This window comes from Chaetura pelagica, unplaced genomic scaffold, assembly GCF_000747805.2.
Source record: "Chaetura pelagica isolate M959 unplaced genomic scaffold, ChaPel_1.0 scaffold222, whole genome shotgun sequence".
Lineage (NCBI taxonomy): Eukaryota > Metazoa > Chordata > Aves > Apodiformes > Apodidae > Chaetura > Chaetura pelagica.
The window spans coordinates 533,178-548,430 of record NW_009952711.1 but is presented as its reverse complement, the minus strand read 5'-3'; the positions used below and the strand labels follow the sequence as shown (position 1 = coordinate 548,430).

At 39.4% G+C, this 15,253-nt stretch overlaps 1 protein-coding gene across 1 annotated transcript in view; it reads right to left on the bottom strand.

Annotated features, from left to right (window-relative positions):
• The window catches only part of PEAK1 (pseudopodium-enriched atypical kinase 1), a 31,956-nt gene extending 21,646 nt beyond the window's left edge, over positions 1–10,310 (bottom strand). The window contains exon 1 of the mRNA XM_009994362.1: positions 7,153–10,310. Within this exon, the coding sequence (XP_009992664.1) occupies positions 7,153–10,310 (3,158 nt within the window). The remainder of the gene's footprint in view (positions 1–7,152) is intronic.
• Between the last annotated feature and the right edge of the window lie 4,943 nt (positions 10,311–15,253).

The window sequence follows — 15,253 nt, the reverse complement described above, 5'->3', positions numbered from 1 at the left end:
CGGTTTTAAGAACTTAAGACTAACATTGTTAAAAGTAAGGGAATATCTCAAACCTTTATTCCAACCAGTTTTAGTGTCTGAATGGGATACATTTTAAATCACAGCAATTAGATGTCAGGCCACGAAATCTGTGGGGAAAATGCTTCCCTGTATCTTAGCAGTGAAGAAGGAGAGATGGAGCCTAAGTACAACAGTGCAGCCACTGAAGGAGCAAAATGCCAACCTGTGATCAGCACTGACACAGCACTGAAGAAACAAAACAGGAAAACATCCTCACTCAGTACATGCTACAGCCACCAAACTCCCAGTTGCTTTTGCTTCATTGAAAAGTCTCAACAGTTAAAACTTCTAGGTTTTGAGAGAAGCCAAGCAACTGATAAACAAGCAGTTCTCTGAGATCAGAACCATTAAAGCCAGATTTTGTATAACTTTGTATCTGCTTGTTGATAGCTGGTGATACTTAAAGCTATCTCCTTATATGGGATATTTATAGATATTCTGCCAGGATGGATTCTTTGATGCCTTGCATAAGAGCACATATTTAGCTTTTACCATAATGGGCACAGCTTCCTCTGTCCAAGCCTCTTTTCTCTTGTTTCAAAACTAAACTTCTTAGGAATTTAACTACCTTAGAGAAATCTGTTCCTTGGGGACCCATGGCTGAAACCAAGCAACTATTCAGTTAATTAAGCCCTCTGCACACAGAGGAAACATTTGTTTTCCTAAGAATCTGAGATTACGTGCAGCAAAAAAAAAACTTGTCATAAAAATGACTGTCCTTCAGATAACATCCCACTGAATTCGTGTATCTGTCATTCACATGTGCGCAAACTCAACATTGCTTTAAAAGTGTTTTGGTGCCCCTGACACCCTCCCTCAGGCTTTCCTCCTTCATGGATTTTGGAGATAGATAAAAAATGACATGGTCTGGCTTGCCTCAGTCTTGAGAATAGCAAGAATCCAGCAAGCAGCCTGGTGTAGTTTGTTAACTCGTGGAAGGACACTGGAATCACAGCTATTGTGTGACCTGTATTTTCCTCTATTGAGAGCATGCGTTCTCAATTAGAATGATTAATAAACAGCAATTAATATCAGGGAGATAAAGTGAGATATTTATAATAAGTGATTCTCAGAGTGCATTCTTGAATTAAGGTCAGATCATGAGGCCAAGCTGAGGGAGTACAGTTCTGTGTAAGACAGCACATAAGTTCAAGTGGCAGAAATTAGTGACAGGAACACAGAGAAAAGCCTTAGACCCAGCTGAGACTCATCTCCTCCCTGAGTGCACATCAGCAAAGCAGTAATCAATGGTAGCAGAAGAATTTGAAACTAGAGAGCCCAACAAGGAAGATGACTTAGTTTCATACACACACACAAAAACCTCATGTGTAATTTGTAGATATATTTAGTTTCGAAGAGATCCCTCTGAGATCCCCTCAGGCCCTACACTTTTAAGATAATAAAGCTAATATGGAACCTAAATTGACTGAATAATGCTTGAGGAAAAATGCAGAGAGGTTAATGGCTTGAGGATGATCAAAGGCTGCCTTAGGAGCTTCTACCCTGAACACAGATCACTTTATTTCTGCAAAACACTGGGCAAAGATGATCAGTGGCCAGGCTTCAGAGTACATTTTGGGTACAGAAAACCCATTCCAGTGGCTCACACAGTTCCTCATCACCACTATTAGAAATAATCACTACAAAGAAAAGTGAAAGACACTTTTCAAACAATAATCTGAAATAACTAAGCCATAACATGTATTCCTAATTCCTACTGTTTAGGAGTTGGCTTGGTCCTGAAGCATGAGACCTTATATTCTTTTTTTTTTTTAAAAAAAAAGCTTGTATGATGTGATGTTTGCAAGGATAAAGGGAATACATTTGATAATCCAGTAAAGATATCCTGCTAAGCTCTTAAGTGTCAGTAAAATGTAATAGCAATGAGTTCCACAGATTAATCTGGCATTATAAAAATGACATTTTTCTTTATCCATTTCAAGTTCTCAATCTTTCAATTTTACAGACTGTATTAGAGTGGTTAAGAACAATAATACATGACTTACTATTTTTTAATCTAAATTTATAAAATAATAAACGGTAAAATCCCTTCTACTCGGTTCTTTAACTGTCCTTACTGTTTACAAAATTTAATGTTACCAAATTTTAATGTTACCAAACATGCATAATTTTCAATTCTGTGAGCACAGACATGTTCTAAAGAAAAATCTCACAAAGGTTTTTCATGGGTGAAACAGGGTATGATAGATGGTTAATGCTTTTAAAGCACTGTTTAGCAGTGCTTTAAAGTGCTTAAAGAAAGCTTTCTGAGATCTAGAAAAAACCAAATCAACATAGATTTGAGAAGTGAGAGCTGATAGTTCCACCTAAACTTGACAGGTGAGAATTTCTCCCATTTCATTAGACCTGCTCAAGCAAGAATTTTCTTTTCAGCTATAAGATCTTTGAATTCTCCTCACCAATTTATGCAAGCTATACCTCAAAGGTTTTGGATTCTGGTGAAAACCTTACCTTAATATTTATACAAGAGGTCCTCTAAACTGGGAAAGACTTTCTTTTGAACAGTGCCCTACTGTGACTGGAAAGGCTTGTTCAATGCTCAAGTAGTTTCTGAAGCAGCTGTGGAATCTACAGGATTGGATCAATGAGAAAGTGGAATGTGGCAGTGGTGGTTATTCCTGCCTGTCTCTGGATGTAATCCTGATCTTAATATATGACTGCATTTTTGAAGAACAATGATTGCAGTTGTTTTTACAGAGTCATCTGTTACAACATTCATACTCCTCTAGATACACAGAGCACTCATGGCTCCTGTCCCACTGAATCGAGAGCCTACGTGCAAGCTCCATTCCCTGTGCTGTTCAGGTTCATACACACTATAACAGGAGAGTGATCTGTAGCTATGGAACAACAGAACTCTAATCTATCAATTACAAGCTCAAATCCTGTTGACAAAGTTAAGGAATTAGATTGGTAATCCCAACTTCAGCTTCTTGTCTAAACCAGAATGGAATGAATATGCCACTACTTAAAGGAAGTATTTCAGTAAATGTACGGTTTTATCTTTACTTCATCCAAGTCCTCTAAAGGAAAGTTATGGCTGACTTGTGGCTATGAAAGGAAACCATTTAGTTTAATATGTAACTTAAGCAGCAATGGCTGAGCACAAATCAGTTGTACCTTGATTTACAAAGGCACTGCCATCTTCAACAGTGCAGAATGAGGTTTTAGTTCAGCTCTGGTGTGCTTTGTGAAGACAGGAAAGGAAGAATCAGAAGGCTGTGCTGCAGTTTTCTTTTAGCAAAAGTCTCAACATAAAAAGCTGCTAAAGCAGTGATCTCAATGAAGGAGAAGAGAAACCTTTATCTTGTGCAACTCCAAGAGCAACAGTCTGATCCACTAGATGAAAAAGCCTTTGAAGAATTTAAAAAAAAAACTTGTGTGGATTCCACACTGTGCTGTGCCACTTTCATCAATTATAGTGACTTAGGACAGAAATATCATCCTGTTATCTTCTTAGAGGTCAATTTTAGGTTTTGCCTGAGAAAAATTGCTGCATCATGAACTACCGTTATTCTAAGAACACCTGATTTTCATTCCAAAGAATGATAAAGCTGGCATGACTGCAGATTCTTAGCAAAAATTAATCTATTGACAAATGTTTGGTGAATTTATAAATTAGTATTTGCTAGCTCCTTCAGAACCACCATATGTGCATCCTGGCATCACACAGAAGGAAACAATCACATAGATAAAACAAAACCAAGTTATTTTAACAGATGTTTTCCAGCTTTCCAAAGAACCGAGTATTTTGCAAGTGTTTAAAAAAGAAAAGCTGACATTTCTAGTGGTAACTTGCAATACCCTCAGTCCTGTTTTGTAGTTATATTATCAATCTTTAGCAGCTTTGTAACCTGCTGCAAAGTAAGGAAATCTTAAGTATCTTGATTTAATTTGCTTTTCAGACCCCCCCCAATCTGACATTTTTAAAGCTTATCTTATTTTCCAGGTCATCAATTAGGTTTTTCAGTGAGCTTACTTTTGTTGGCATTCTGAGTCAGAAAAGTGTCACGTTCATTGATTGATTATCTTTATGTCCTGTTTTCTTCTAAGCCTCTACAAGCTTAACTAAAGATTTTCAACATCTTTTCCATGCACGTATTTTAGCCTGAATTAACACTAACATCTTACCCATACCTGGAGAGTTAACACAAAACAAGTATAGAATCTCATCTGTCTCCTGCGTGTGCAAAACTGGAAGTTCACAATCCTGATTCTCACCTACTGGGATATTAAGAAAATAAGACAATTTTCAAGGGAAATAAGTAGCTTTGTTTTTTGGCATTATAAAGTTTCACTTGGTCTCTTTAACAATATTAAAAATTAAGTAAAGGAACCCAAATAACTTAAGGCATCAAATGGCATCAAGGTAATTGAATATAATAACTGCAGGATAAAGATATCCACTGTCTCGTGTTACCACAACGTATTTCTCAGCATCTCAGTGTATTTTCTTTGGAATTTGTAGAGACCATATAACAATATTGTTAGAAGAAAGTCCAATTCTAATATTTAGAGAATTCCAGTTTTCAGCAGGGAAAATGGTGAGATACGGTTTTAGCCAAGACCATGACTTGGAGAAAAAGAGTTAACATACGTTTTGGAATAAGTGAATGAGACAGGACAGACTGACCCATTGCCTTCAGCAGTTAAGGGCAGAAGGTATTTCAGAAAATATGCAAAAAGTACGTAACATTGTAACAGCACCATCTCGAGGGCAGTCTAAGAAAAAGTGCCAAGTATGACCACAACCATTAGCCTGTTACTGCCCTTTTACCACTGAGATAAGCAGCTGCTCTTGCTTGACTGGTCAGATCAGTGATTTGTTCTGAGTGAAAAAAACTTGCTAAGTTATCTTTCACTTGCATCACTTCCCCAGCCTGGTTCGCCACATATGACCACACAAACTGTCTTGCCAGCAGAAGAGCAGGGCACTAAGGAGGTCGGAGCAATCTCCTGATGACAATGTAATTGGACATGCTGCTAAAAAAGATGATGTTGGTACAACCTCATTTTCTGCAGGTTCCCCCAGAGATGATAATAATAACGGGTTCCTCTAAGGGGCAGTTGAAAGCACAAACTTCTTCTTAACTTGCTCTCTAAAGCTGCCTGCTTATCCCCATTTAATTTAAGGTAGATCTAGACAGCCTAGCCTCCTACCAAAGGCTCTTTTAGCCCTATGTACATTCCCCACAATCTTCACCCTTAAACTGTAATATGTACTGTAAATACAGGGACACCCCTTTTGTCATCGCCCACACTCCTGTGCTATTGCAGGACTGTACATCTTGCAAAGATGCTGAATGCTTACAGCTCCTGCTGACTTCAGTAGTTTGTGAAATTGCTTAATGTTTCTGAAACTCACACCCACAATTTGTACTGGCTTTTTTTTTTAAACTCTATTTGTTAACTTTCATAGATTTTTTTTTTTTTTAAATAAAATTCTTGACCCTGAGATTGCCATTCACCCAAGTCTGCAAAAACAGACATTACACTAATGTTTTGGAGACCATCCTGTCTTGTAATTGGGGCAATTACTTCAAATGTAAATTGACAGAAATCAGCTTGACATAATACTGTGATAAACCCTATCACCACCTTACATTACAAAACTCAAAGCTGTTCACATCTGACAAAAGGCAAACAGCCTGAAAAGGAGCCCTGATCTTCATGAGAATGCTGTGTTAGTGTTCCCAAGATGGGATATCAACGTGATTTAATTACACTTGCTGCAAATAGTCACTGTTGGTTAATTTTACTGTTAATACAAGCAGCAATCAGTTTATGGTAAACCCAAACTACACTCATAGAGATTTCTATTAGTTTAAGTCAACTTTAAAACTGTTTTAACTAAAATGGACAGCAATTTTCTTGTATAGACAATGGAGAAAGAAAAACAACTACCACTGCCATGGTACATTTTCTGAGGCTTATGCACAGCTCAAACGTTACAAAATTTTTAATTTCCTACCACTAATTGATTGTTATAATTAAGTAAATAATGCAAATTTGAAGCTGTTTTGGAATTGGTTTGTATAACAACATTGGAAGACCCATTGTAACACATCCATATCTGTGGTCTGTACTCTGTGAAGTGCATATCATTCCCACATAACTGACTGCAACAAATGTCTCCAACCCTCTTAGATCATGCACTGTCATGAGGTGTAGGAACTTAGTGGTATGTTGAAAATAATGACTGTCTGGAAAGAAACATGATTCCATGTGTTCAGAGGCAACTAAGAAGGCATGTGTACCCTTGGTAAGGGAACAGACCTTTAAACCAACAGACAGACCTAAAACATTCAGCTACTGTGACCTTACAGGAATAAATAGCTACTGGCCAAATGCTTTCACATTAATTTAAACAAGAAATCATTTTAGTAAATTCTGATTATATAAAAATATTAAAAATGAAATAACTGAATAAAATTGTCAGGCAGAAATAGAGCAACCAGCTCTGAATCCAATACTGTTAGGAGACAAAATACATTCATTCCTAAAGGCTTTGGAAAACAGAGATAGACCATTTTAAAGATAATCTAATTCTCTTCTTACTTTTTTACATAGTTTATTATGAGAGTGCTGTGGTGTCGTTGCAGTGTCATCTCAAATTAATGAGAACCTATTGCATTCTTGGGTGTGTGATACAAAGTTAGCACACCACCTTTAACGAGTCTCAAATCTTTTAATTTCTATTATACTTTTCAATAGTTGCCCTCTATAGCAGCAGAGAAATTCTATAGTTTCCTGTACCGTAAGAACACCATCTCAAACTAGAAATTCTCAAAAATGTATCTGATTCAATGTAACATGGCTATTGTGATATAGTAGTCAACCTGCAATACAGACTCCAAGTATCAGGTGTTGTTTGTAGTAATATTTTTAAATCTTTTCTGGTATCCAATATAACATGAAGATCTTAAAACTATGCTTTAAGTTACTTAAAAGAAATACACTTTGAAATAATTACTGTTCATGTAATAAAACTCCTTAATTTTTCTCCTTTTCACTGGAATATACAAAACACTTCACAACTGAGTAAGTGACTAAAAAAGATAAGCAGGTTACCTGGGGATCTTCTTGGCAATCTGAGGTGGTGATGAATGGCTGGCTGTGTCCTGGTCAGAGCTCTCTGGAGGCTTTTCCTGCATTTCCCCTTGGTCTTTTGCCAGTGCATTGGCAATAGCAGCCTCTGCTTCACTCTTGTTTTGGTGGTCAGCCTTAGGCTCAGCCTGTGGCACTTCACATCTGTACATGAAAACAATCGACGGCTTCTCACTGGAGTCTGACTTGGCCTCACTGAACCAGTGATGACGCTGGACTGGAGGAGGGGGGAGCATGTGTATAACAGTTCCATCAAGACCCACCAATTTTCCTTTCTCTCTTTCTTTCTCTTTCTCTTCCTCATCATCAGTTTTCCGACGGCGGAAGAAGCTCTTAAACGATATCCAGCGTTTGGGTTTCGCGTCGGCAGCTCGCCGACCTTCCGAATGGAGGATGGACTCAGCCTCTGTTGACCTGGTGGGACTGTTTGGTTTGGTCCAATTGCTGAAATGTCTTTGCAACAAGTTACTTGCATGATAGGGTGAAGAAGTGGACCGTGGAGGAGGAAATGGCGGTGCCTGCTCTGTTTTGGGACTTGTGGTGTTTGGGGTGGCTCTCGCTGGCTGTGGAGAGTGAGTGGCAACTGGCTGTGAAAGTGACTCTTTCTGTATTTTACTGGCAGCATTTTCCACTGTCTTGGATGACTCTATTTCAGGCTGTGATGTAAACAGAGATTTGGGTCGTACCAGGGTGTTTTTAGTTGAGTCTGCATCAGGGGGTAAGGCATACAGCTCTTCCACACTACAAGACTTGGGTGCAGCCTGAGGTGTTTTTGGAGGAGACTGTGGAGGCTGGATAGAAGCCACAATCTGTGAAAGCACCGTGCTTGCGTTCTCCCGACCACTGCTGCTGCTAACAGAAGCCTCTGGTGTTACATCTGGTTTTGCTGTAGTCTCTTGTGTTGTCTTTTGAACTCTTGATGGGGAGCTGTGGTCTGAACTCCTCTGTGGTGATATCTGACTTTTACTGAGACAGCTATTGAACTCTTGGACCTTCTGAGCCACAGAACCCAGCCTGCATTCAGAGCTATTAGTCACCCCCCGGGCTTGGGAAAACTCAGTGGGTTTACTTCCTGTAGCTTCAGTCATTTTGCTTTCTGTTTCTATTTCTTCGTATGTGTGACTTATTACACTAGTAGTTTTATCTTTGATGGACAGCTCTCCACTGGTCCCTAGAAAACTTTTATAGATAGCCAGGTTATCATATGCATTTGGATTTATTACAATAGGAACTTTAATAGCATTTTTGGAACTCTTAGCGTAAGTGGGCTCATCATGAATGATAATAGGAAAAGGTGGCATGCCAGCATTATTGTAGCTGTTGAATTTTATCTCTGATAAATTGGGAGACTTAACTGGGACAGTTTTTGAAGAAACGTTTGTAGCTGTAGGTGAAGTAGGAGCTGACTTGTGGCTTGCCTTCCTGGGAGGAACAGAAGGTCCTGAGCTGTTAGCAGTTAAGTCTACCCTAGGGATCTTCTGTCTTGGACTAGTACTAGAAGTCCATACTTCTTGGTATCTGATTGCACTGGATTTTTTCAGATTAGCATTTACTCGTACAGGTGATGCTGCAGAGGATGTAATAGGTGTGCCTGGAGTTACTGGTGAGCTTGGGTTAGACGATGTTTTTTTGGTTTCTGAGGTTTCAGTCTGATTCTCCTTACATTCACTGGTCATGGCAGCTGATACATCTACTACAGTATATGGCTTGCAAACTGGTTGTTCCATATTCACCACCCTGTAGGGTTTAGCTTGTTCTTCCACAGGCACCAAATTTATAGTTACAGCTTGGCCACCAACATCTGAGGGACTTTTATTCTCTTGCTTATCAGTCTGCACAGCAATTTTGCCATCCTTCTCTTCCAGCCGAAGTGCAAGGACTGCCTTGTGAGTTTCCAGACTTTTTTGAACATTTCTGGGAGCTTTTGACACATCCTTCATTTGTTGATTGTCACAAAGACTTTCATATTCTGGTTCAATCAATTTGAGGTCCTGAGGAGTACTAGGAGATAGCCCTCCATTACAGAGCTTCTGTGAAGAGCTGCTGGTTGTTCCAGAACGAGACTCTTCTGTCAAAGAAGAATCAGGAGACGTAGAATCAGAAGATACCATGCTCTGCATGCTTTCTTGCCCATACAGAATCACGGTCTCTTCCCCATAACCATTTAAAATTTCATCATAACTATCATCATAATCTACTGCACAGATCCGCTGGAGAGACTTGTTTCTAAGGGGCACAGTGTTCCATTTTTTGTCAACACAGAACTGAACAGGAGAGAGCGTGTTAGCCCTAAAATTAGCAAAGCGAGGTTGGCCCCTCATACGAATCTCCATTGCTAGCAATTCTTCATCACTTTCATCCCAGCTCTCATGCTCTTCTTGCATACTGCCAAAAAACGTGTCATCCTCACTCTCATCTCCACTGGAGAACTCTGGATAACAGAAACGTCCACCTTCATTACTTATTACTTCAGTGCTTCCGCTCAGAATAACGTGCTTACTGTGTGAATCCTTCATTCCACCCATCATGCAGCTTGGAGGGATCTTTCTTTCCAATGATCTTTTATAGCAATTATTTATTCTTCCCAAGAAGGTTTCTCTTGAGTTCATTTCATTTCCAGTTAGCTGAGGTGTGGTATCCAAACCCACAATCTCCTTCAAAACTTCTGTCAGTCCATTATTATTGTTATTTGGTATCTTACCTCCACCATCATTGTTGCCACAAGCCCTGTGAACGTTGCTATAACCTTCAATCTCATCTTCATTATTATTGTTTAGTGGTTTTTTGTTCATGACAGTTTTGTTCCGGTTCCAACCCGCAGACACAGATTTATTCTCACAAGGATCTGGTGTGCTGATTTCACTGCACACCCCCTGCCCATCGACCACCATCATGGTGGGTTTCACAGCTATGGTGGGTTTCTTTGCCACAGGTGGTCGGAAACTCCCTGTATTTCTCCCACGATGGCTGTTACTTTGGTTTGCATTGGGTTTCAGGTTGCCATGTGCGAGGGTTTTTTTTTCAGATACTGGGGGTAACTGATGCAAGCTTTTGGGCTTGAAGCAGTTCTTACATTCACCAGGTTTCCAGACGTGCTCAGTGAAGGCGTTGCAAGCAGACATTTTCCCAGAGCTCTGCACTTGGTGCTGTGCTGTTCAGTGCATGCAAGAATTTCATCCATATGTTTCTACTCTGTTCACTGAGTACAGCTACTGTTTGGAGCAGTGATCATTCTAAAACACCAAAGAGAATGAGGATAAGAATGGGAAAGAACCAGGTCGATCATTATACTTACAGTTTTTACTCTACAAGCAACTTGGAATAAGCAAGTAGCCTTTTGCTGATGTCTATTTTTATCTACATTTACAAATCTATATAACAACTGAGATGCAAAAAAAATTGCAAGCATCATCCTTCTCATACCTAAAGAAATTAAACTTTAGCAGCTAAGCCCGGTATTACTGAAAGCAGAGACAGAAAGAGAGAGATGGCAATGACTGAGAATTTAGAATAATTTTCTTGGCTAGTTCAGGAGCATTGACCTTTAATTTTCCCCAATAAAACAAATGCTAGCAAGAGGATATAAAAGTGAAGAGCAGTGTACATTTCAATGTATCTTTTTAAACATGACACAGGAAAGTATGTTTACTCTCCTTAACACAATTGAGATGATTTCTTTTAGCATTATATATGAAAGAGCTCAGCTGAATTGACAAAATACACTCAAGCAGTTCCAAACTCTGCCATTTTAGCACTTTTTTCATCAGAGTAAGCTTATAACTAGAGACAGGTATTGTGGCTGGAGAGACAGGCTGGACTGCTAGTCTGGGAAGTTGAGATAAAAATGCCATTGAAACCTTTCTAGCAAGTGACTGTTTCTTCTCCTTTACCTTACAATAGTGGAAATGAACCATTCTTATATCCTCAAAACAAAGCTTATGACTTTTAGTCCCTGATGTGTTTTACATGTAGCTTTTCTACTTAACCTCTCCAGAAATAACAACTGAAAAAGAATTGAAAATCTCTTTCCGAGTGAATCTTATTTCCTGAAACGATTAGCTTTAAGTAAAAACCAAACATGAATCTGCTGTGCTCTATAGTCATTGGAATATCCAGGATTTGAGTTTCATGAATTAATGCCTGAAGACTTTAAGCTTTAAGCCAAATCCACAAGTCTGGTCTCTTCGTCAAGTGTTGCATAACTCAAATTATTGGAGACATTTTACTGAGCTGAAAGAATCAGTATGTCCAGAGCTACTTCTGTAAACACAGGCATTGATATACTTTGACAGGTTTGGGGTGAAAATGTACTTGCTGATCACATAACTACACTGAAAGGGTATTAAAAACCCCATTCTTTAGTAATAATAAACCCATTCAGGTACAGATGCAACTCCCTATAGAGCCTGTGGTTAGTAACTCGGCAGCAGGACAGCCATGCTGGAATTCACCATAGGCACAATTGGTTTTCATCAGTGTAGAAAACAACAGAAACTGTCAGTAACACTGAGACTTGAGTGAATTTGTCAGGCTCCTCACGTACTGCTTGTGTTTTGGCAAAGGGCTGTCCTGTATGCTGGAAAGCTCTCATATAGCAATCCTGTTCCAACACCAGATGGAGCTGAAGTCTAACTCTATTAGAGTATCTTCAGACACATTAAGGGTACCAGGGCTATCATATTTCATACATTGACTAAATATGTTTCCAGACAAAGCTTTTTGCCAAAACATCAGTGCCAAGAGCTTTCTCTGTATGACCTAAGAGATAGAAAGTCTGCCAGATAGTGATCTGCCCAAACTTTGAGCCTGTTTTATATATACAGAGTAAACTGCCTTTGTATTTTTTTTATCTCTGCCAAGATTTGTTGCTTCAACACTTTGCAAGCCCATATATTTTAAGCAGAAAAATTACATTGAAAATAATCCTCTAAAATCAAAGAGAGAGAGTGTGCACGTACTAGAATTTTATACTCTGGTTAGCTCCCTGGTTTCATGAATTTAACAAGCAAATGGAGTAAAGCTACAGTAATGGGAATCTAAGCAAAATGTTTTCTTGGAAAACACATTTCTCCATTACATAAAACCTCTGAACAAACAATTTGAACAAAAGGGTTAGTTTAGAGTGTGTGTGTGGTTTTTAAGATTTAACTGAGTGATATTATTTCTCCAAAATTGCATAAGCAGCACTTGCTCTGGAATCCTACCACAGACTTTTATGGCCTCCCAGGGGTTGTTGGGGTAGAAATGAGAAAGCACTTCACTGTGCACCTTGGTGTGACCACACGCTCATGTGTTACCTCTGGCTGTACTGACTCTCATTTGCTCAGATTCACTGATGCTGATGGACTTCCCTCTCCTCCAAGGGAGTGCTACTCTCAACACATGAACACAAACTGCAGCAAACTCAGCACAACCACAAGAGCTCTCCAGTCAGTAGCAACTATGGTATGGCCATGGCTCTGGGTAAACACACACCCCAGGTCCCAGGAGTACCACCTGAAGCAATTGATTAAAGTAAAAAGACATGTTGATGTGTGAATGCAAACCAGCCAAGTGACTTTTACACACATAAGACATGTATAGATAACTTAGACCTCCAATCCCTAACGGAAATGGTTGAACCACAACCATGCTCTCTAACGTGGATTTTTGACCTAGACTCCTCAGGTCTATAAACTACAGCTGGGTTTCCCCTTGGCTTTGGGACAGGCAGGATGAGCAGTTCCTGCAGAACGCTTTGACACTGCCTGCAGCTGTAACAACGGGGAAATGTGCACCTCAAACAAGAGGAAATGTATCTTAAGAAAACAACCAAAAGAATTACAACGTTGTGCTACTTTCACACTTGGAAATCAGTAGCACTCTTCTGCTAGTACAAATTAAATTCATAGTAACCTTTATATGTCTAAACAAGTGTTTGCATTCTGAACCAAGTCCAAGTAGTTTCTTCATTGTTGTATAAGCAAAAGCATTTTTTTCTGATGTTCCCCTCTCTCTTTAAAGAAAAGACATTTACTGTTTCAACTACAGATTCCCTATTATGAGTGACAATTAGAGTGATTTTAAGAGTGATAACAGAAATGGAATCTTCTTTCAGTATTAAAGAATGTAAAACATTCTCCATGTGCTCTTGCTTCCGTTGTTAGCAGCTGCAACTTGGCAGAGGGCAGCAGTCTATTGAAGGTAACAAAAATGCACATAAATATCACAAGGAAAAAAATATCCCACATTGTTCTTTTCTACCCTATTCCCCAAAACAAAGAAGGTAATCAAGTGATCCCACATGCTCACACATCAGGTCTCTTAAGCTGCTAGTGATCAGGTATCTTTTCTTCCATAACTTCCCTCCTCGGGTGTCAGCCCATCTAACTGCCAAGGAATGGGAGGGAATATGTACCCAGCAGAGCCCCTGGCCCTTCTGAAATGAGTGGCCTGGATGACAGGACTTATTTGAAGATGCTCAACTTCTGCAAAATCAAGGCAGTAGCAACCTCGGATGTTCAATACAAATCAGCACAAGATTTCTAAAGAAAGCATAAACAGTAAATGCATCACTGCGCTTTTCATCTCTGCGTCTCAAAGCCTTTTCTGTAAGTTGACAAACTTAAGTCTTTAAAATTTATACACAGAAGCACTGCAGTGCAGTGACATTAACTAAAATTCACCAAGTGACTCAATGACAGGACCAAGTACAGATGGACAAGTTCTGCTCCTAATGTGCTGCTGCAGCCAGCAGAGCGTGATACTTCATTTACTAAAGGGTTGAGTCAGCACACACAGTTTATCAGCTTTAAAGGCCAATCACTCTTTGTGTAAACGACAGCAATGCTCCTCATTTCAGCAGGCACACAACAGGGCCAGACCAAGCACTCCTAAGTTGATCTCAAACAAACACAAAAGCATATTTCACTTTCCAGGTCAGAGGGAGAAGATGACAGAAGAGGAGTTGGTGTGCAAAGAGGAAGAAGTTACCAGCTGAAATAGCCTCATGTCAGGAAACTGAACCCTGCAAAGAAATGCTGAAGTATTTTTGTAGCTCTTCCTTGTTGACACCATCTTTGTTGAGTGCAGAGAGACAGGAATAAACATGCATTTCAAGCATTTTTCCTTTGTTCTAAGTAATTTCAGGCTGGCAGGTCTCCTTTAGATGCATGCTGGCTGAATCACAATGAAGGTCTTCTCCAGCAGTACTTTATACTAACATAATCCAATTAAAAGGAACTTAATTGGTGTGCAACATTCCCTACAATTTCAACATTTTAAAAATGAATAGTCTCAGTAAGTACCAGATGGTGACATGCACTAATTAATCAGGCCTGCTCTATGAATGAGCATATTAAAATGAATGCACCTATTAGACATGTGTTTTCTATGCTGCATGCTGCAAAAATACTCCCCTTAAATGAATGCCTGCTATATTACTGAGCAATACACACAACTGTGCATTTCATCTTTTGTAATTGCAACACAACCACTCTTTGATCTCTTAGATCACTAAATACTTGGTGCAGATTTCCTTTTTTTTTCCCTCCTCCAGGGAAAAGGCATTTAGCTTTAGTGTTGCTATCCATGAAAATGGGTTTGCAATTTTTAATGCTGCAGAATAAATTGCATTGATCCGCCTTCTTATCAGACAAGAGCGCAGGAAATTGCTACTGAACAACCCTGAAACCTCTCACCCTTGACAAGTCTGTCCTCAGACTGAAAAGATCAGCAAGGAGAAACCAACCTATGCTTCCTACCCAGGAGTGCCCAAACACCACAAAACCACTATGGCTCCATGTTTTTTCTGAACCACTTACAGGGATCAGTCACTGATCATCACAGTAAGTCAAACAAAGTGATGGCTATTCTTTGGCAGTGTCTGATTTCTGTCTCTTTTAAACTTTACTATAATTGTAAGCATTTTAAGAGACTTTTTGGAAAAACTGAAAGGCTCCAACTTCACACATGTAGTCCTGGTTGGATGGCAAAGGGCTGTACAAACAGTCCATCTCCCAGAGAGTGTCAAGTCTTACTGACTCAGGGCCACTGAGCCATCTGGCTCAGATAACTAGGACCACAG